Genomic DNA, 21239 nt, shown 5'->3' with positions numbered 1-21239 from the left:
TTGCTTAGATGGTAGGGGTTCTTTGCACTCTTGTGGCAGAGCTCCATGTAAATGTACTCAATGGTGGGAAGGGCTTTGCCTCTAATGGACAGAGCTGTGTTCACTTTCTTTAGCCTTTTTCATTCTTGGGCATTGGTATTTACATTCCAGGTTGTGTTTCAGTTAGTTTGATTCACTGTGTCCCTCAGCACACTGTCCCACACCTTGGTATGCGTGAATTGGCAGTATTTACTTGTGGACGTCTCTTTAATCTGGTAGACCAACACATTTTTGAGTAAATGATAGTGTGTATTTACTTGAGTTGATGATGTTCCAGCAGCAGTTGATGTTTGCCTCAGTTAATGTCCCTGAGAACAGCCCATAGAGCACAGAGTCCTGTAGCTTATCTGGGTGAACCTTGATAAGGCCCAACTCCTCCCGTTCCAGACGTTCTCTGCCAAACAGAGTCCACATCCATCGTGGGTAATCATCTCATCTGTGCTAAACACCAGCAGATGCTGGAAATCTAGAGTAACACACCAAAACATGCTGAAGGAACTGAGCAGATCAGGCAGCGTCTATGGAAAGGGATAAACACTTTGAGTTTTGGGCTGAGACCCTTCATCGGGACTCATGCCGGAGGGTCTTGGCCTGAAACATCGCCCGATTATTCCTCTCCAAGGATGCTGCCTGACATGCAGAGTTCCTCCAGTATTTTGTGTTCCTTGTTAAAACTTGTTTTTTTAATATTACAAGGATATGTAATTTATTTAATTATGAGATGTTGATATTATACCCTAAGACCAATAAGATGAAGCAGCAGAATTAGGCCATTTGGCCCACTGAGTCTGCTCCACCATTTCATCATGTCCAATCAACTTTCTCTCTCAGCCCCAATCTCCTGCCTTCTCCCCGTATCCCTTCATGCCCTGACTAATCAAGAATTTGCCACCCTCTGCCTTAAATTTACCCAGTGACTTGGCCTTCGCAGTTGCCTGTGGCAACGAATCCCACAGATTCACCACTCCCTAGCTGAAGAAGTTCATGCCCATCTCTGTTTTAAAAGGACACCCCTCAGCAGGTAATAGTTGTTAAGTATTGTGTCATATGTATTTAACTATAGCTATATAAGACCTTAATTGCACCCCACTTGCAATACTGCGTTCAGTTCTGGTCACCTCACTATAGGTGGCCAGAAGGACGTGGATACTATAGAGAGAGTGCAGAGGAGATTTACAAGGACATTGCCATTATTGGAGCATGCCTTATGAGAACAAGTTGAGCGAACTTGGCCTTTTCTCCTTGGAGGACGAGAGGTGACCTGATAGATGTGTATAAGATGATGAGAGGCATTGTCTGTGTGGATAGCCAGAGGCTTTTTCCCAGAGCTGAAATGGCTAACATGAGGGGGTATAGTTTTAAGGTGCTTGGAAGTAGGTATAGAGGGGGATGTCAGAGGTAAGTTTTTCACACAGAGAGTGGTGGGTGCATGTGGTAGAGGCGGATACAATAGGGTCTTTTAAGAGACTCTTAGATCTGTACATGGATCTTAGAAAAATACAGGGCTATGTGCTATGGAAATTCTAGAGTAGGTTACATGGTCAGCACAACATTGTGGGCCGAAGGGCCTGTAACGTGCTGTGGATCTCTATGTTCCTATATGTGATGGACTAGGTATGGATGGCAGATTTCCTTCCCTCAAGGCCGTTAATCTCTACAGGACACCAAGGAAGTCAAAGGGTATGGCGATAGGGCTGGAAACTGTTCATGATCTTGATAAATGACAGAGCTAGTTTGCGGGGCCAGCTCTTATTTCTGGCAAGCTTTGGTTAGAACTGCTCACAACAATGTGGAGGAGAGACGCCAGCAGTACTAATCACTGCCCGACAAAGAAAAAAAGCAATAGCAGGGGCTGCACTTCCAGATCCAGCTCAGTTTTCATGCCCTTTTTATAGACGTCCACGCCACTCACAACTTGGACTCAGCAGCCACACAGCAGAACTGCACAGATCTGTCATCGTCAGATATAATCAATCTATTATTGTTATGAGGATTAACTTTTAAAATCCTAGATAATTTAGTGAACACCCTAAGAATATAATAAAATATTTGAGTACATTAAGGAAATTTGAACAAGGAGTCTGCCTCCGCCATTCAATCGTAGTTGTTTTTCCTTTCTCAACCCCAGTCTCCTGCCTTCCCCCTGCGACATGGAACACAGAACATTGTAGCACAGTACAGGCCCTTCGGCCCACAATGTTGTGCCGACCTGTCAACCTACTCCAAGCTCAATCTGAAGCACTCCTCCTGCATAGACCTCCATTTTTATTTCATCTATGTACCTATCCAAGAGTCTCTTAAATATCCCTAATGTACAGTACCTGCCTTTACCACCACCCCAGGCACTGCATTCCCCACACTGACACTTAACCCTTGACTCCCTTAATAATGAAGAACCTGTCAATCTCTGCCGTAAATACACCCAATGACTTGGCCTCCACAGCCCTTTGTGGCAACAAATTCTACACATTGACCATCCTTCTCGTTTCAGTTCTAAAGGGACGTCCCTTTAATCTGAGGCTGGGCCCTCAGATCCTAGACTCTCCTAGCAATGTAAACATCTCCGCCCATTCCCCTCCTCCCCTGTGTCTACTTGATTCACACTTTTCAGTATTTCAGCATTTGGTAATATAAGTACTCGAACATGAATACCTCAGCTAACACAGTGGAACTTGACCTTCTATCTCCAGGTCAGTGATCCCAAACCTTGGCCAAAAGGAAGGAAGTTAAGTTCTCATGTGCTTTTGGTTTTTAATAGGACTCCTAATTATAAAACACTTAGAGAAGGGACAGCTGATAGACTTGCAAGTTGGCTTGGCTGAAAAGGCAGAAATAACTGGTAAACTTGTTGGGCACAGAGATCTGGATCAGTGCCTTCAGCCTGGTGCCTGGAATGAGAGCCCACCAGGAAAGCTGTGTGATATTGGTGATAGGCTTGGTTTACGTGGTCATTCTGATCTCTCTGTGTGGGGTCTCCACTGCATCAGCTCCTGCTGTCAGTCAAGCCCAGTGATGCAGAGGGATTTAGTCATGCAGGCACACAGAGAGAGGCCATCAAGAGTTCCTGTGGATGCTACGACAGCACAAAGGCATTTAGAAGACCATAGGACATAGGGGCAGATTTAGGCCATCTGGGCCATCGAGTTCTTCTGCCGTTCATCATGGCTGATTTATTTTTCCTCTCAACCCCAATCTCCAGCCTTCTCCCCATAAACTTTGACACCCTTACCAATCAGCTTCAGCATTTATTTAGCAAACCAAATCCTGCATTTGTGGATCTTGTTACCTTTAACAATTGTAAATGTTTTGTTATTTGTACTTTTTTTCTAATTATCTTCAGCAAAGAAAAAATCTTGATTTCCTTCAGTGAAGTGACTTTACCCCATGCTCCTACTTACAGATCAAAATCAAAGAAATCTGAAATAAAGAATAGAAGTGAGTGCCACGGTCACAGTTAGCGCCACTATTAGAGCTCGGGGGCCTCGGAGTTTGGAGTTCAATTCCAGCACTGTCAGTAAGGAGTTTGTTCTTTTTCCTTGTGAACTGTATGGGTTTCCTCTGGGTGCTCTGGTTTCTTCCCACAGTCCAAAGGCATTCTAGTTAGTTAGTTGGTCACTGGAAATTGTTCTTTGATTAGGCTTGTGTTAAATAGGTGGGTTGTTGGGTGGTGTGGCTCATTGGGCAGGAAAAATCTGTTCCGTGCTGTATTTCTAGATAAAAATAGTGAAGGGTTTTCCAGCTAAAATATTAACTATTTCTCTTTCCACAAATGCTGACTGTTCTGCTGAGTGTTTCCCATATTTTCTGACATTATTATTAGCCTTAGTTATAAATCATGGATCTCTATTCAATATTCCATAATTCAGTGTCATTGTTCCTTCCTTAGTAGTATTTTGCAGTCCAATATCAAGGATCAAGGATCAACTTTATGCATCATTTTTATTTATGTGTATTAGGAGTTTGCTGTGATGCATTGGTCAGGGCTTTTCGTGCAACAAAAAACACTCAACAATTAGAAAGAATAAGGAAATATATAAAAAATCAAGTTAGAGGTTAAAGGGTGGTTATGGAATAAAATGTGCATTAATACATGTATGTATTTACAGCATTATGAAAAGTGGTTTAAGGTGTCTCGAGTGACGAGCTAACTAGAATATGCAAACACGAGGAATTCTGCAGATGCTGGAAATTCAAGCAACACACTTCAAAGTCCTGACGAAGGATCTTGGCCTGAAACGTCGACTGTACCTCTTCCTAGAGATGCTGCCTGGCCTGCTGCGTTCACCGGCAAATTTGATGTGTGTAGCTAACTAGCATAGTTGATCAGATTGACTGCCTGAGGGAAGAAACTTTTAAGATGTTATGAAGTTTTTGTTTCAGTAGCCCTAGAGTGCTTTCCAGGAGGGAACTTTTGGAAAAGGCAGTTTGCAGGGTAGGTAATGTCTGTAATGATTTTTCCTGCCTGTTTCTTTGGCCTGGGGACATAGAAGTCCAGTAATCCATTATAACTGTAATGACTTGTTCATCAACAGAATCACCCTTCCACCATCCCCTCCCCACTCATCCAGCCTCCCCTCCCCACTCATCCAGCCTCCCCTCCCCACCCATCCACCATCCCCTCCCCACCCATCCAGCCTCCCCTCCCCACCCATCCACCATCCCCTCCCCACCCATCCACCATCCCCTCCCCACCCATCCAGCCTCCCCTCCCCACCCATCCACCATCCCCTCCCCACCCATCCACCATCCCCTCCCCACCCATCCAGCCTCCCCTCCCCACCCATCCACCATCCCCTCCCCACCCATCCAGCCTCCCTTCCCCACCCATCCAGCCTCCCCTCCCCACCCATCCACCATCCCCTCCCCACCCATCCAGCCTCCCTTCCCCACTCATCCAGCCTCCCCTCCCCACCCATCCACCATCCCCTCCCCACCCATCCAGCCTCCCCTCCCCACCCATCCACCATCCCCTCCCCACCCATCCAGCCTCCCCTCCCCACCCATCCACCATCCCCTCCCCACCCATCCAGCCTCCCCTCCCCACTCATCCACCATCCCCTCCCCACCCATCCAGCCTCCCCTCCCCACCCATCCACCATCCCCTCCCCACCCATCCAGCCTCCCCTCCCCACCCATCCACCATCCCCTCCCCACCCATCCAGCCTCCCCTCCCTATCCATCAGCATCTCCTCCCCACCTGTCCAACATCCTTTCCCCATCCATCCAGTACCCTCTCCCCACCCATCTACCATTCCCTCCCCACCCGCCCATCATCCTCTGGTATTATGCAGGTCGGCCAGTTAATTGGCCACAGTAAATTGCCCCTAGTCTGTAGCTAAGGAGTAGTCATTTAGTGGAGTTGATAAGAATGTGGGATCAGTGTGAACTCAGTCAGCTTCATCATGGACACGAGCCCTCCCAGTATCAAGGGCATCTTCGAAAGGCAATGCCTCAAAAAGCAGCATTAATCATGAGTGATGCCTGCCATCCAGGGCTTGTCCATTTCTCATCGCTACCATCTGGGAGGAGGTTGTCATCACCATCATCAGGTGCCGTGCCCAGTTTGAGCTTTGCCTGCCATGGCCCACACACTCCTCTTTCGGGTCAAGTGGATCAATTCATTGGTATTCATTTCCAGATCTCTGGCTGCTGTCTCCATCATCATTTGTCTTTGTCTTCCTCTTGCTTTCTTCCCTTCAATCTTTCCCATAATTACCATGCATTCTAACTCCTCTTTCCTAATCACATGTCCAATGAAGTTACGTTGCCTTTTCATGATCTCATACATTATTTCTCTTTTTGTGTTTGCCTCTGATCATGACATCCTCGTTAGATATTCGTTTCGTCCATGATATTGTTTGCATCCTCCTCAAAAACCACATCTCTGCTGCTTCAATTCGTTTCCTCATGTTACTAGATATTGTCCAGCATTCTGAGCCATATAATATAACTGGATAAACGTAACATTTCAGTACTCTGAGGCGGGCTGTCATGCCTAGTTTAGTATTGGTCAGTATACTCTTCATTCTCATAAAGGTGTCTTTTGCCATCCCTATTCTTCTCTTGATGTCCATATCGCACCTGCCATCTGATGTCACCCAGCTTCCTAAGTAGCAAAAGTTCTGTACTTCGTTTTATGTCTTCCCCATTTATTCTCAGCCTGTGGATAGGATTCTCCTTCTTTTTGGATATCACCATACATTCTGTCTTTTTGCAATTGATAGATAGACCCATTTTTGCACTTTCTTCAACAAGTATATCAATTAAGTTTTGTAGTTCTTCCTCCGTACTTGCAATTAACACAGTGTCATCTGCATATCTGAAATTATTGATGTTTTCACTGCCAACTTTGATTCCCAAGATGTCTCTTTTTTTTGTAATATTGTCTCGCTGTACACATTAAATAAATCAGGGGAGAAAACACGCCCTTGTTTAACACCTGTCTTGATTTTCGTAAACTGACTCACTTCTCCATCTATTCTTACAGCGGCAGTTTGTTCCCAGTACAGATTTCTGATTAGGCGGAGGTCTTTCAAATCTAGATCTAGAATTTTCTGTAATATTTCAAATAACTTATTGTGCTTCACTTTATCAATTGCTTTTGTGTAGTCGTTAAAACAAGCAAACAAATCTTTTTGCATTTGAATAGCTTGTTCTGATAGTATCCTTAACATCAATATTGCGTTTCTTGCACCTTTGTCTTTTACAAAACCACATTGTTCTTTACCTATTTCAGCTTGTACCTTACTTTTAGCTCTTGTCATCAAAATTCTTAAAAGTATCTTGGTGATATGACTCATTAAACTTATGGTCCTGTGTAATTCACATTCTATTGCTCCAGGTTTCTTAGGAAGAGTGATAAATACTGATTTTTTCATCTCTTCTGGTATTATTCCCGTCTCATAAATGTCATTGATTAAATCAGTAAGTTTTTCAATTCCATAATCTTCAAGGGTGATAATTTGTTCTATTACTAATTCATCAGGACCTGCTGCCTTTCCTTTCTTCATCTTATTTATTGCATTACAAACTTCAGATTTTAAAATACTTGGACCTTCAATGTTCTTCTTAATTTCTGGTTTTTCGCCTTGATCGTCTTCAAACAATGCCTGAATATACTCAGTCCACCTGTTCATAATCTCATATTTTTCCATGATAATAGTACCATCCTTTGCTTTCAAACATCCACCTGAAGAACAGAGGAGCTTTTTACCAGTGATATTCTTGATTTGTTGATGTAACCTTTTTGGATCAGTAATAGGGATTCTTTCTAATTGCTCACATTCCTGGGTTAACCATTCTTCTTTGACTTTTTGACATAAGCTTTTAACTTTTTTTTATCTAAGGACTTAATATTCTATAGGATTTGCTTCCTTCCATTAGATTTTTGATTTCATCTGTCATCCATTTATTCTTTGTGCTTTTTCCTTTTTTAGGAATCACTGACTTTGCTGATTCTACCAAGGCATCCTTTAGGGAGTTAAACTTCATTTCTACATGATTGCCATCATCTTCAACAGATTCTATTTCTAGACTTTGAAATCTATTCCTTACTTCAATTGTAAATTTTTGTCTTAAGTTTTCTTCTTTAATTAATTGCAAGTAGTCAAGGGATTGTTCAGGTTTTTGCTTCTTTAGTTTTTTAAGGTTTACTTTTACATGACATACTACTGAGTTATGGTCACTATTACAGTCTGCACCTGGATATGTTTTGCATTGAGTCACTGAGTTTCTAAATCTTTGGTTTATAGTAATAAAGTCACTTTGATTTCTAGTGTTATCACCTGGACTTTTCCAGGTCCACAAGCATCTTGGATGGTTTTTAAAGTAGGTATTCATAATGACCTGATTATTCATCTCGCACCATTCTACCCATTTCTCACCTCCATCATTTCTTTCTGCTAGTCAAAATTTTCCGGTGGTATTTCCATCAGCACCTTGTCCTACTTTAGCATTTAGATCTCCCATGACAATAACAATATCTTGAGATTTGCATCCATTCTTTGCTTGTTCAATCTCTTCATAGAATTTATCTATATCCTCATTTGTTCCATCTGTTGTTGGTGCATATACCTGTATAATTGCTAAATCAAATGGTTGTCCTCTGAATCAAACAAGGAGCACTCTTTCTGATATTGCCTAATGTCCTAAAGCACTTTTTGCCATGTTTTTATCCATACGAGTTCCTACTCCGTTAGTATGGGATGTTCCACAAGAATAAATTAGTGTTTTATTTCTATTCTGACATGTTCCAGCACCTATCCAATGAACTTCACTAATTCCCATGATGTTAATCTTTAGTCTTTCCATTTCATTTATCACATTGTCCAATCTTCCTGCTTGATATAGGGTTCTTGCATTCCAAGTGGCAATAATTTTCTTTTGTGTTACTTGAATTTTATGAGCAGTAGCTTGATGATGGTCGGGGATCCCCCGCTGACCAGAATCAACCCTACCGAGCAAAACATCTTCAGAATTGTCTTGAAGATCCTCTTGACGCTGTTGTTGTGTGATACATTTTGTGAGTTTGACCATGGTTTTCTCAGCAAATAGATTCTAGGAAATCTAGTATCTAGCAACGGTGGTTTGCTATTGCCTTCCGTTGGGCGAACTAAAGAAATCGCCATTTCTCTTCCCAAATGTTCATCCGCCTGTACTATAGCCATTGACATTTGAGGTCCTAGCTCATCCGCCTTCTCCGTCATAAGTTCAGTTACTGAACCTGCCGGATCTGCCGTTGGCCTTCGCTCATATCCTGAGCAGGATCCCTTGCAGGTGTTACCGTTCCGGGTCAGAGCGGCCCTGGGAGCTATGAATGACAAAGGGGTAACTCCACTTTCCTCAAAGCTCTGAAAGTCCTTAATCAGATCTTCATCACCGGTTGCAGTTTAGAGTCATAGCCAGGACCACTGGGAGGAGGTACAGGATTCTGAAGGCACATGCGACAATTTAGGAACAGCTGCTTCCCCTCTACCATCAACTTTCTGAATGGCCCACAAACCTGTGAACAACACCTCTCTTTTTGCATTGCTTATTTGAGCTTTATTGTAATTTATAGTATGTTTTATGTATTGCACTGTGCTGCTACCACAGAACAATAAATTCCTCAATTTGTCAGTGATAATAAACCTGATTCTGATTCTGAGCGAAAGTACGAATGGGTGCTTTAAAGTTTAGCTTTATTTGTCACATGTACATCAAAACACACAGTGAAATGCGTCACTTGTGTCAATGACCAACACAGTCCAAGGGTGTGCTAGGGGTAACCCGCAAGTGTCACAAACATAGTATGCCCACAACTTACTATACATCTTTGAACTGTGGAGGAAACTGGAGCACCCGGAGGAAACCCATGCACGGGGAGAATATACAAGTTCCTTACGGGCAGTGGCGGGAATTGAACCCTAATCGTTGGTGCTGTAAAGCTTTGTGCTAACCCTGCCACTTGATGTTCAGTACGGACTTGAAGGGCTGAAGATCCTGTTTCGATGTGTGACCCTGAATTGTCGTTGAACAGAGTGGCTGGCTAGGCCAGGGGAGAGCCCTGACACTGGTAGGTCTGGATTCCCTTACAGACCAGGCCAGGCAACGAAACAAGATGTCAGCCGAGTCTTTCCGACAACCTGGTGGCATTTGAGATTGTTCTGTGTTCCAGGCGACTTCCTTGTAAATCACTGATCTCTCTGTTGGATGGGTGATGCTTATAATAATGCAGTTATCGACTAATTATAGTTGGTAAGACATGTCAGAAAGCCAGGCTTGGCCCAGGGAAATTCTCCTCTGCTGGGATTACAGGTCATTGTGAACTGCTTAGCTAGTCTTTCCATGTAAATCCGTCCATTAAAAAATGGCATCCGTTAGTCTTGCGAGACCATGGATCTGCACCTGGAAAGTCTTCACTCTCCAGGGCGCAGGCCTGGGCAAAGTTGTATGGAAGACCGGCAGTTGTCCATGTTGCAAGTCTCCCCTCTCCATGACACCAATGTTGTCCAAGGGAAGGGCATTAAGACCCGTACAGCTTGGTACCAATGTCGTCGCAGAGCAATGTGTGGAGACACGTTGCCTCGGCTGGGGCTCAAACTCACGACCTTCAGGTCGCTAGTCCAATGCCTTAACCACTTGGCCACGTGCCCACGGCAGTCCGTCCATATGTGACACCATTATATTTCTTCACATCCCTTGTTTGCCTAGAAGACATCCCCTTAGATCAGGGGCTCCCAATCTGGGGTGCACGGACTCCACACTTAATGGTATTGACCATAAGACCATAGCATATAGGAGCAGTGATAGGCCATTCGGCCCATTGGGTCTGCTCCACTATTTCATCATAGCTCTCAGCCCCAGTCTCCTGTCTTCTCCCTGTATCCCTTCATGCCCTGACCAGTCAAGAATCTATCAACTTATGCCTCAAATATACATAAAGACTTGGCCTCCACAGCCACCTGTGGCAATGAATTCCACAGATTCACCACTCTCTGACTAAAGAAATTCCTTCTCGTCTCTGTTCTAAAAGGATGCCCCTCTATTCTGAGGCCGTCTGGTCTTAGATTTGCTCATCTTCTCCACATCCACTGTGTCGAGGCCTTTCAACGTTTAATAGGTTTCAACTAGGTCACTCTTCATTCTTCTGAATTCCAGCAAGTACAGCCGTCAAATGCTCTTCATATGACAAGCCATTCAATCCTGGAATTATTTTCGTGAACCTCCTTTGAACCCTCTCCAGTGTCAGCACATCCTCCTGAACTGTGCCCAGTACTCCAAGTGAGGCCTCACCAGGGCTTTATAAAGCCTCAGCATTACATCCTTGCTTTTATATTCTGGTCCTCTTGAAATGAATGCTAACATCACATTTGCCTTTCCCACTGCAGACTCAATCTAAAACTTATTGGTCCATGGCATAAGAAATATTGGGAGCCCCTGCTTTAGATGGCAGCATGGACTCTGGATTTGGTATGCTTGAGGGATTGCCTTATCCATTTATCACTAGCACACAGGCATTGTTCTTCCCACGGGAGCATTTCAGTAACGTGCAACAATTCCCTGTACAAACTATCTCTCCGTGTTCGTTATTCTAATCATTAGTTCTCAGGCATGCCGATGCAGTCCCAACACAAAACATCAATAATTCCCTTCTCTCCAAAGATGCTGCTCGACCCCCTGATTTCCTCTCACACCTTTTTGTTTGCTTCAGGTTCCAGCATCTGCAGACTCAGATTCAATTCTATTCCCTGAAATGTTACTACTTTAGAAAAAGTTCCCGAGCTTTGTATTATGAGAAGACATATTTTCTGCTGCTGCTATGTTAACAAATTTCACAACACATGTCAGTGATAATGAACCTGATTCTGATAATGAAAAACAGAACTGTGCTAAAGTCGTAGGCAAAAATATATATAGTTAGGGTGCCTAAGACTTTTCCACAGTACTATAGTAATTTTATGTATTGCACTGTACTGCTGCCACACAAAAAATTTCTTGACATATGTGAGTGATGATAAACCTGATTCCGATATGGGTCTCTGTTGTGGAGTGAGAGTGGGAAGGGGGCAGGGAGAGGAGAGGAAGCAGGAAGCACTGGGGGGGGGGGCATTCTGTAATGATCAATAAACGAATTGTTTGGAATCAAATGGCTTTGCCTGGTGTCTCAGGGGTGGTTGTGTGCACCCGCACCACCCCTTGCCCATGGCACCCCTTCTCTGCTACCTGTCCCACACCCCTTCCGCAGCGCTCCATCTTTGCCAAACCCAACATCCTTTGCTCCTACCAAAATTGCAAACTCGCTCTCTACTCCACATTGGCAAATATAGTACTGTGCCAAACTCTTAGTGTCGTAGCTGTATATATACTGTATATTTGCCTGAGACTTTTGCACAGTTCTGTATATTTCTCTAATGCTCCTGGGCATCACATTGAGCTTCACAGACGTATAGTTTAATAAATTGTGGTAGTGTGGAGATACAAGATCAATTGAGACTACATTTGTGTTATGGAAGTCAAGGAGAAGGGCTGTGTGTGTCAGGTTTGATTCCCCGCCACTTTCTGTGTGAAGTTGGTATGTTCTCACTATTCGTACGTAGGTTTCCTCAGGATGTTCTGGTTTCCTCCCACGTTACAGAGACTAGCAGGTTAGGGCTGTTAAGCTTTGGGCATGCTACGTTGGCACCAGAAGCATGGTGACGCTTGTGGGCTGCCCCCAGCATATCCTCAGGTTGTGTTAGTCGTTGACACATTTCACTGTATGTTTTGATGTGACAAGTAAACTAATCTTTTAAAAGAACCCAGTTCTGATGAAAGGATTCGGCCCAAACATTTAGTGGTTTTTACCCTCCAAAGATGCTGCTGAGCTTGCTGAGTTCCTCCTGTGTCCCAGTTACCCTTTTAGAAAATCCTTAATCTCTTTAATACACTAGTGCAAAGTACATTAACAATCTGGTTTACCTGAATTTTTTCCCAGTAGTTCATTGTCAATCATCCTAATTGTTAGTTAATTTATTATTGGCACATGTACCCAGAAGCAGTCAAAAATGTTAGGTTTGGAGTGATCTGGCATACAAAACAAAGTTACAAAGTAAATTTATTACCCAACAGGACGGACAAGCAACTAATGTGTAAACGAAAACAAGCTGCAAATACAAAATAATAGAAAAATAAATAATAAATAAATAAGCAATATATATTGAGAAACACACACAAAATGCTGGAGGAACTCAGTAGGCCAGGCAGCATCTATGGAAAAAAGTACAGTTGACGTTTCAGATCAAAGCATCGACTGTACTTTTTCCCATAGCTGCTGCCTGGCCTGCTGAGTTCCTCCAACATTTTGTGTGTGGTTGCTCGGATTTCCAGCATCTGCAGATTTTCTCTTGTTTGTGGTTTGATAAATATCGACAAAATGAGATGAAGAGTCCTTGAAAGTGAGTCGATAGGTTGTGGGAACAGTTCAGTGATGGGGCAAGTGAAGTTGGGTGAAGTACAATCAAGATATTGCAAAGGGAAAGACAGTAACAGTTACAGAAAAGAATCAGGGAGAGTAGGCACTGAGATGCAAGGAGTTCGTCTTTATGGAATAAGAAGGCCATTGTGTAATCTTATAACAGTGGGGTAGAAATTGTCCTTGAGCTTGGTGGTGGAGTGTTTTCAGCCTGACGGGCAGTGATGAGAGAATGATTTGGTGACTGAGGTACTTGATCATATTGGCTGCTTTCCTGAAGCAGCTGGGAAATGTTGCCAGAGCCACTGGAGGGGAGGCTGTTTTTTGACGGTCCGAGCTGTGTCCTAACAGTAACTGGGAATATTCTACATTATATTCATTCCACTCTGGCTCTCCTTTCTCTCGAGATCAAATGAAGTACGTAAAATTCTGTCAGTAAAATTGGAGACTATCGAACTGCGGCTGCCTCTAATCCCTCTCATTTTGTTTTTACAGGTGGGACCATCTGTTCAGAGGAGCTGAAGTTGGTGACGGACCTGCCTGGTAGACAAGCGGAGGGGCAAGGTGTTAATGGAGAGAAGAGTACGCTGAGGAGAAGTCTGCCGTTGAGGACTCGGGTTGGGCACTGGTTCTCTGACGCCATTGCCATTCGTGATGGCGAGCAAGAGGAAGTCTACTACCCCGTGCATGATCCCAGCCAAAACCCTGGCCCTGCAGGACCCAGCCGTCGATATTAGCCCAGCGCGCAATGATGCCGAGGAACCCTCACCACAAGCACTTCCGGTTGACGACCAGTCAGCCAGTGAGGATGTCTACGTACAGAACAATGTCACAGAGCGCGGTGGCTTTGAATGCAAGTACTGCGATTACACCAGTCAGAACTACTATGCGTTCACCATGCACGTGGAGTCAGCACACTCTGACGCCAGTGCGGACCAGCTGTACGTCTGTGTCGAGTGCAACTACAGCACCAGAAGCCAGGAGTCGCTGACGGTGCACAACGTCCTGTGCCACGTCGGCGAAGGCAACCTCAAGGTCAGCGTCATCAAGAAGGGCGGCCCGTCGGCGCCCGAGCACGACGCCTCCGAGGCCCAAAGCCACAGCGCCCAGGAGAATGGGGACGAGGTGGATCCCCAGTCCGAGATCTCCATCAGCAAGACACCCATCATGAAGATGCTGAAAGCCAGGCCGGACCCCAAGAGGATTAGCGTCACCCACCCGGCGAGGGAAGATCCTGGCGAGGAAGTGGGGGTGGCTGATGAGGCCATTAAGAAGGTTGAGGGCCTAGAGGTGCTCACGACCAATGGGCCCAGCAACCCCGGGCAGGCCATCAACGGCACAGCAGTGGTCCCGGTGCCCATCCTGCAGGCCGGAGTAGCCCAGATCGTCCCTGTGGTTCAACAGCCAGCCTCGGGCAACAACTGCAGCTCCCTGCCCAAGGTGATGATCCCCCTGAGTAGCATCCCCACCTACAATGCCGCCATGGACTCCAACAGCTTCCTTAACAACTCCTTCAGCAAGTTTCCCTACCCCACCAAAGCGGAGCTCTGCTGGCTGACGGTGGTGACCAAGTACCCGGAGGAGCAGCTCAAGATCTGGTTCACCGCCCAGCGGCTCAAGCATGGCATCAGCTGGACGCCCGAGGAGATCGAGGACGCCCGCAAGAAGATGTTCAGCACGGTGATCCAGGGTGTCCCGCAGCCGACCATCACCGTGCTGCCCGGCCAGGTGACTACGGCCAACGGGGGCCAGCCCCTCTTCCAGGCCAACTTCCCCTGCCAGCTGATGACTCAAGCGGGCAACATAGTGGTCACCCAGTCTGGGGGTGGGGTGGTGAAGGGAGTCACCGTGACGGCACCCCCCGTGGCGGTCAGTCTGGCCACCGTCCCCAAGCAGCCGGAGCCACCCAAGTTCCAGCTGCAGAAGCTGGGGGGCTCCGCAGACGGACTGGGGGTGAAAGTCCTGACGTCGGCCTCAGGTAGCCAGCCAGTGATTACCTCAAGCCACGGCCTGGTGTCAGAGTTCGGCACCTACAAATACAAGAAGACCAAGGAGCAGTTGGCTGCCCTGAAGCAGAGCTTCCTGAGGGCCCAGTTCCCCGAGCACGAGGAGGTGGATAGGCTGGTGAGGGTGACGGGCTTGCAGGGCAAGGAGATCCGCAAGTGGTTCAGTGACCGACGCTACAACTACAAGAACCTCAAGTGCAACCAGACCTTTGAGGCCGGCGGCCCCCACGTCCCTTCTCCCAGTGCAGGCCCCGGAGAGGAGCACCCATCTCCCCTGGCCACCCCGGGCCTGCAACCCCACCGGCGCCAGTGGCAGACCAGCTGCGACTTCACCCCGCCCAAGTTCAAGGGCAAGTCGGCAGAGCAGCTCCGGGCACTGGAGCAGAGCTACGGCCTCAACCCCTTCCCCTCCGAGGAGGAGGTGGACCGGCTGAGGGCCGAGACCAAGATGACCCGGCGGGAAATCGACCTGTGGTTCTCCGAGCGACGCAAGGCCAAGCCGGACGAGCGGGGCCGCCGGGAGGAGGCGGGTGTGGCCGACTCCGCCGGCGACGAGGAGGAAGAGGAGGAGGCGGAGTCGGACGGTGAGGGGACGCCGAGCGACAGCAGCTCGGTGGACCTGAAGAGGGTGCTGGGCCCTCAGGAGCGCCAGAAGGCCGGCCCTATGAGGATGGGCAGCAGCCAGCCCAAGGCACTCCACCCCAGCCCCATTCCCTGCCCCAGCACGCCCAAGTACAAGGGCCAGAACAAGAAGACAGTCCACCAGCTGCACCTAATGAAGTTGCAGTTCATGCGGACGCAGTGGCCGACGGTGGAGGAGTATGACGAGTTGGCCATCAGTGCCCGTCTCCCTCGGAGCGAGGTGGTGCGCTGGTTCGGCGATGCCCGCTACGCCCTGAAGAACGGGCAGCTCAAGTGGTACGAGGACTACAAGCGGGGCATCTATGCCATCCGCTCAGGCAGCAACAGCCTGGTCACCGACGTGCCGATGGAAAACCCCCGGGTCCGTCGGGCGCCTTCCAAGAAGAGCGGGAAGGCGGCCCTGTTTGAGTACTACACCCAGCACCGGATGCTGCACGAGGAGGACTTGGACCGGCTGTGTGAGAAGTCCTGCATGAGCTACGAGCAGGTCAGGGACTGGTTCGCCGAGAAGCAGACCGAGGACGCCATGTACATGTCTGACCTGAGCAGTGAGGACCAGCACTCAGCCAACGGGGAGAGCGACAGGACCAAGGGCGTCCTGCGGCACGCCGTGGAGGAGGCCTACTCCGACGTGACTGACAACAGCGATAACTGGGACGTCCAATCACGGGAGGGCCCTGCAGAACTGAATGAGTTCGATGCCGAGAACATCTCTGGTGAGGGTCTGGGCTCGGGGGTGTGTGGGTGGAGGCCGGTGCAATCAGTGGGACGCCAACCCGCAGTTGGTTGAGGTGCAAAAGCCAATCTTGTTCATGCCAACGCAGAAAGAGTGCAGGTCTTTTAAATCAGACATATAAACAAAATGCTGGAAGCACTCAGAAGACCAGGCAGCATCTGTGGAGAGCGGAATAGTTAGTGTTTTAGAATTTACCTTCCTTAGATGCAGTTATGGGTTTCAAACTTGTGAATTCCAGATCAGTAATCCAATCCTTCATTGATGTTGGTTTTGTTCCATTTCCTGATTTTTAAACTTTAAAAAAAAAAGATATTGAGGTTGAATAATATCTGGCAAAGGGTCTTGGACTTGAAACATTAACTATTCCTCTGCCCACATAGATGCTGCCTAACCTATTGAGTATTTCCAGCGAATTTCACCTCAAAGTTGTTCTCTCAGCTGGAGGTGGGGGAAGCGTCTCAATCTTTTCCCATAAGATTGGCCTGATATGTGTGACCCTCATGTTCGGCTGGTGGCTTAACCCAGGAGAAGACAGCCCCCGGCCCGGCCAAACTTGAGAAATCTTGTTTGGGCAGATGCTGCGTGATGTGTTCCCCTGTTACAAATCTAGCACCATGAAATAACAAACAGTACACGATATGCGATTAAATGATTGAGATTTATAATTCTTAATTTGACTATAGGGTTAGTAAAGAAACAAAAAAGAAAAAGGGCCCATTCTCATGAAACAGTCTATACACAACGTTGGAGCTGACGTTTTCCCGTCTGTTGGTTCTTCATCGATTTGCCTCCTGGTCGTCGACTCCTGACCCCATCCCAAGTCCACTCCATCCTGCAGACTACGACTTCCCCATTCTGGCATCTTCTCTCTTCATCTTCCTCCGGTCTGCTGAGCAAAAGACCATGAAACCTTTGCTCAGGCTCACAAGAAAGAAAGACATCTCCCCTCATTGGCCAGCGCACACTCCAAAGTCCCTGTTATCTCTAGTCATAACCCAAACACTGCTGCTACAGAGAAACCATACAGTAGCATGAAACTTTACAGTGCTTTACATATGCAGTTCCTATCCTGTTCCAGTATGGATGACCAAGCCACTTGGGTTAAGGATAGGCAATAAATGCTGGTCTTGTTAGCTGCATTTCATCCTGAAAATAAACAGTTGTTTTTTCTGAGCCATCCATTGACACTGGTAATCCATTTGGGCTTAGTATGGCAATACTGAAAGCTTCACTCTCTCTTATCTTTATTTTTAGTAATTTTTGGAGTATGGCAAAGCTGACATTTATCGTTAAAAGTTTATGTTCAAAGTAAATTTATTAGCAAAGTATGTGCACTCAGTGGCAACTTTATTAGGTTCAGGAGTGGAACTCATTGTGGTCTTCTGCTCCTGTAATCCATCCACTTCAAGATTCAATATGTTGTGCAATCATGGATGCTTTTCTGCACCGTTATAACGTGTGTTTTGTTTTGAGTTACTGTCACCTTCCTCTCAGCTTGACCCAGTCTGAGCATTCTCCTCTGACCTCTGACCTCACTCATTAACAAGGCAATTTCAGCCACTGGATGCTTCAATCATGGCTGCTTCTCAACTCCATTCTCCTGCCTTCCTCTTTGATGCCCTGACTAAACAAGAATTTATCAACCTCCATTTTAAATATACCCAGTGATTTGCCTGCACAGCTGTTTGTGGCAATGAATTCCACAGATTAATCACTGTCTGGCTGAAGAAATTCCTCCTTATCTCTGTTCAAGAGGGGTGTGCTTCTGTTTCTGAGACTGACTGTCTCCTCATCCTCTCCACACCACCTCTGGGTATTTCAATTTTTGTAGCTTTTAGTGAGATTCCACCCTCATTCTTCTAAACTCGAATGACTACAGGCTCAAAGCCACCAAACACTCCTCAACTGTTATACTTTTATTAACGGGATCATTCTTGTAAAGGTCCATTTATGACCAATTCTCACTTATAGAGTTGGCCATCGAATATTATAGCACAGAAGATGGTCTTCTGCCTAGTGCCATTACCTGCACCGGGACCATACCCCTCTATACCCCTCCCATCCACGTACCTATCCAAACTTCTCTTAAATGTTACAACTGGAATCTTTTTCCACACTGAGTGGAGAAGTTCCCCTTAAATATTTCACCTTTCACCTTAAACCTATGACCTCTTGTCCGAGACTCACCCACCCTGAGGTGAAAAAGCCTGCATGCATTCACCCTATCTATACCCCTCATAATTTTCTGTACCTCTAAAAGATCTCCCTTCATTCTCCTGTACTCTGGGGAATAAATTCCTAACCTATTCAGCCTTTCCCGATGATTCCGGCCCTCAAGTCTTGGCAACATCCTTGTAAGTTTTCTCTGTACTCTTTCATGCTTATTGACATCTTTCCTGTCAGTAGATGACTAGAACTGCACAGTTCTCTTTCCCTGCACTGCGAATGAATTGCCAACGGGTTTTCCACCAAACCAGTCACCTTGCTTTAGAAATATAGTGGACAGGCCCAGTTCTGTGTGTGATCTAGGAGGCTGTTGTCTCTGAAAACGTCACCAGCACACTGCTGTCATTGGTAACACCCTCGTTCAGTCCCACACCACCTGGACTGGCCTTCAATTGGATCAATAGTTGTGCATCCGTACATTTATACTTCCATTTTCAATGTTTTTTATAATTTATCTGAGAAAGTGAATAAAAATGCACACATTTTTAAGCCATGCTAGCATCTTTCTGTAGACTTTTGCAATTGGTAGTGTTAGGGCAGAGGCCATTCATCCTATTGGGTCTATCCTGGCTCCTTGTAGAACAATCCCCTCATCTCATTCCCTGTGCTGCCTTGCAAACCAGTCTCTCTCAATAACACAAGAAATTCTGCAAATGCCGGAAACCCTGAACAACACGCAAAATGCTGGAGAAACTCAGCAAGTCAGGAATATTTTGGGCTGAGGCCTTTCATCAGGATTTCATGATGCTGCCTGACTTGCTGAGCTCCTCCACCATTTTGTGTGTGAGTCTCTTTTGATGTCCATCCAATTCCCTTTGGGAAACCATGAATTACTCTGTTTCCATCACCCCTCCGGGTAGTGAATCCATGATTATAATTATTCTTTCTGTAAAAATAAAAGTAATTCTTCATACCCCCTTTCATATCTTTTTCAACAGTTAGCAACCTGGTCCATTGAAGCTATCACTGGCTAAAGCCCCTTTAGTAGGCTTTTATTACTAGTGTAATTGGTTCAGCACAACATAGTGGCTGAAGGGCGTTTCCCTGTGCTGTTCTGTTCATCGTTGTATGGAATGCATCTGATCCACTTGTTTTTTGGACCTTGAGTGTCATAGATGGATGTTGAAATGTCCGGTTAGATGGAAAAAAAACCTTTGTATTCCATTGCCAATCAAATTCTGTGCAAGACCCCCGGACATATTGCGGAAGTCTCAAGATGGTTTCTGTTTTCTCTTTCCCCTTTGTTATTTCAGAAGCAGAGTGACGGAAGATGGGCACCCTCAAAAGTAAGGGAAACAAGTACTGCAGTTCATTCTTGAACGAGGAGCGCCGTGGACTATTCTGGGCCTGTCGCCAGCTTTGGCTGCTGCTCGGACTGACCAGATGCTGTGTTGGGAGGCTGCGGCTGTGGTTCAGACTCTCTCTCTAGTGTTTTGTGAGTGTGTGTGAGTGCAATGGCATCATTACTGTAAATAGACATTGATATAACTGACTTGGGACACTTGAGGTGCTCACCTGAGATTTTATTGACATCCCTCAGGCACCACAGTCGAAGAATTGACTTTACTGCACAAATAAAGTTTTGTTTGTATATAACAGGACTGAAAAAAAAAGCATGCTTTCGCCATGCTTACCAAATGGAGACTTCTAACTGGTGAATCCAAACTGAGATGATCATAGAGAGGGTGTTTGATGCTTGGAGATACCCCAGTTTATATTCTGGGTTGTCAGTCCAGAATTACACCAGTAAAAATGTATTATCTATTCCTGTTGGAAAGCGAGCCAGATTTGGAAATACGCAACATTGCGACATGTCCCTTCCTTTAATCGAATTCATCTGCATTTCAGGTGGAACATTGTTTACACAAGAATGAGATTTGCAAAGGTTCCAGTCCCCACGAACGACAGCAGAGATAACTAATGTTGAGTGCGGAGAACTGGAAGATGTGCCAAGGAAGCATGCGGTGATTTCAAGCGCACATAAAAGGAAGATCTCGTGGGGCATGTGGGGAGGGCAGTCAGGTGGTTAGGTCCACTGTGGTTTGAATGTGCTATGCTAGAACCCACGACTATAATTGGATTTTAAAATATTGTGAGCAGTTTTTCTTTGAAGAGCTTTGTGCTACTCACTGGTTAAATGGGACAGCTTAAACCAAAATGACCTTTCAGAAAAGATTTTTTTTAAAGTAATTTTTATTGAGGGAACTGTGTGTAACTGGGGTCACTCGGGAGTCTGGTTACGTTTGGTACTTAAACAGCAAGGGTAGGCCTACGCTTCATTCGTTGGGATGGATGAATGAGCGGCTACATATGTGCTTGTCACAATAGGAATTGTCAAGGAAGATATATGCAGGTCAGTTGTTCTAATTTAATAAAGTATATATATATTTATGTGTGTGCGTGCATGTTAAACAAATGGTCATCGTTGCTTTGAGAAGCCAAAAAAAAGTTTATTTTTGCCTGAGCCGGAAAGACCTACAAGAGAGCTATGGTGTGGACGTACCGGGGAGAACTGAGTCCCACCTGTGGCCTATGAGGAATATATCATCTGGTGTGAACACTTAACACCACCTTGATTCGGTAAGAACTTAAATTTGATGAAGGTATTGGCGGGGATGGCAGAGTCAAAGCAGGAATATGAAGGGAAGTCCTTATGCTG

At 45.9% G+C, this 21239-nt stretch overlaps 1 protein-coding gene across 9 annotated transcripts in view; it reads left to right on the top strand.

Moving 5' to 3' along the window:
- Positions 1 to 20971, top strand: part of zhx3b (zinc fingers and homeoboxes 3b) — a 128511-nt gene extending 107540 nt beyond the window's left edge. For 5 of the 9 annotated variants that reach the window (XM_072243001.1, XM_072243049.1, XM_072243040.1 and 2 more), the window contains 2 exons: positions 13466 to 16334; positions 19834 to 20971. In XM_072243001.1, coding sequence (XP_072099102.1) covers positions 13625 to 16334; positions 19834 to 19844 — 2721 coding nt within the window. In that variant the 5' untranslated portion in view covers positions 13466 to 13624 and the 3' untranslated portion in view covers positions 19845 to 20971. Of the gene's footprint in view, positions 1 to 3439; positions 3554 to 4145; positions 4338 to 13465; positions 16335 to 19833 lie in introns of those variants that run through there. The other 4 variants (XM_072243022.1, XM_072243057.1, XM_072243031.1 and 1 more) reach the window with 4 other exon arrangements.
- Positions 20972 to 21239: the final 268 nt, after the last annotated feature.

The sequence above is a fragment of the Mobula birostris genome, chromosome 2, assembly GCF_030028105.1.
Source record: "Mobula birostris isolate sMobBir1 chromosome 2, sMobBir1.hap1, whole genome shotgun sequence".
Taxonomy (NCBI): domain Eukaryota; kingdom Metazoa; phylum Chordata; class Chondrichthyes; order Myliobatiformes; family Myliobatidae; genus Mobula; species Mobula birostris.
This window is presented reverse-complemented; position numbering and strand designations above follow the sequence as displayed.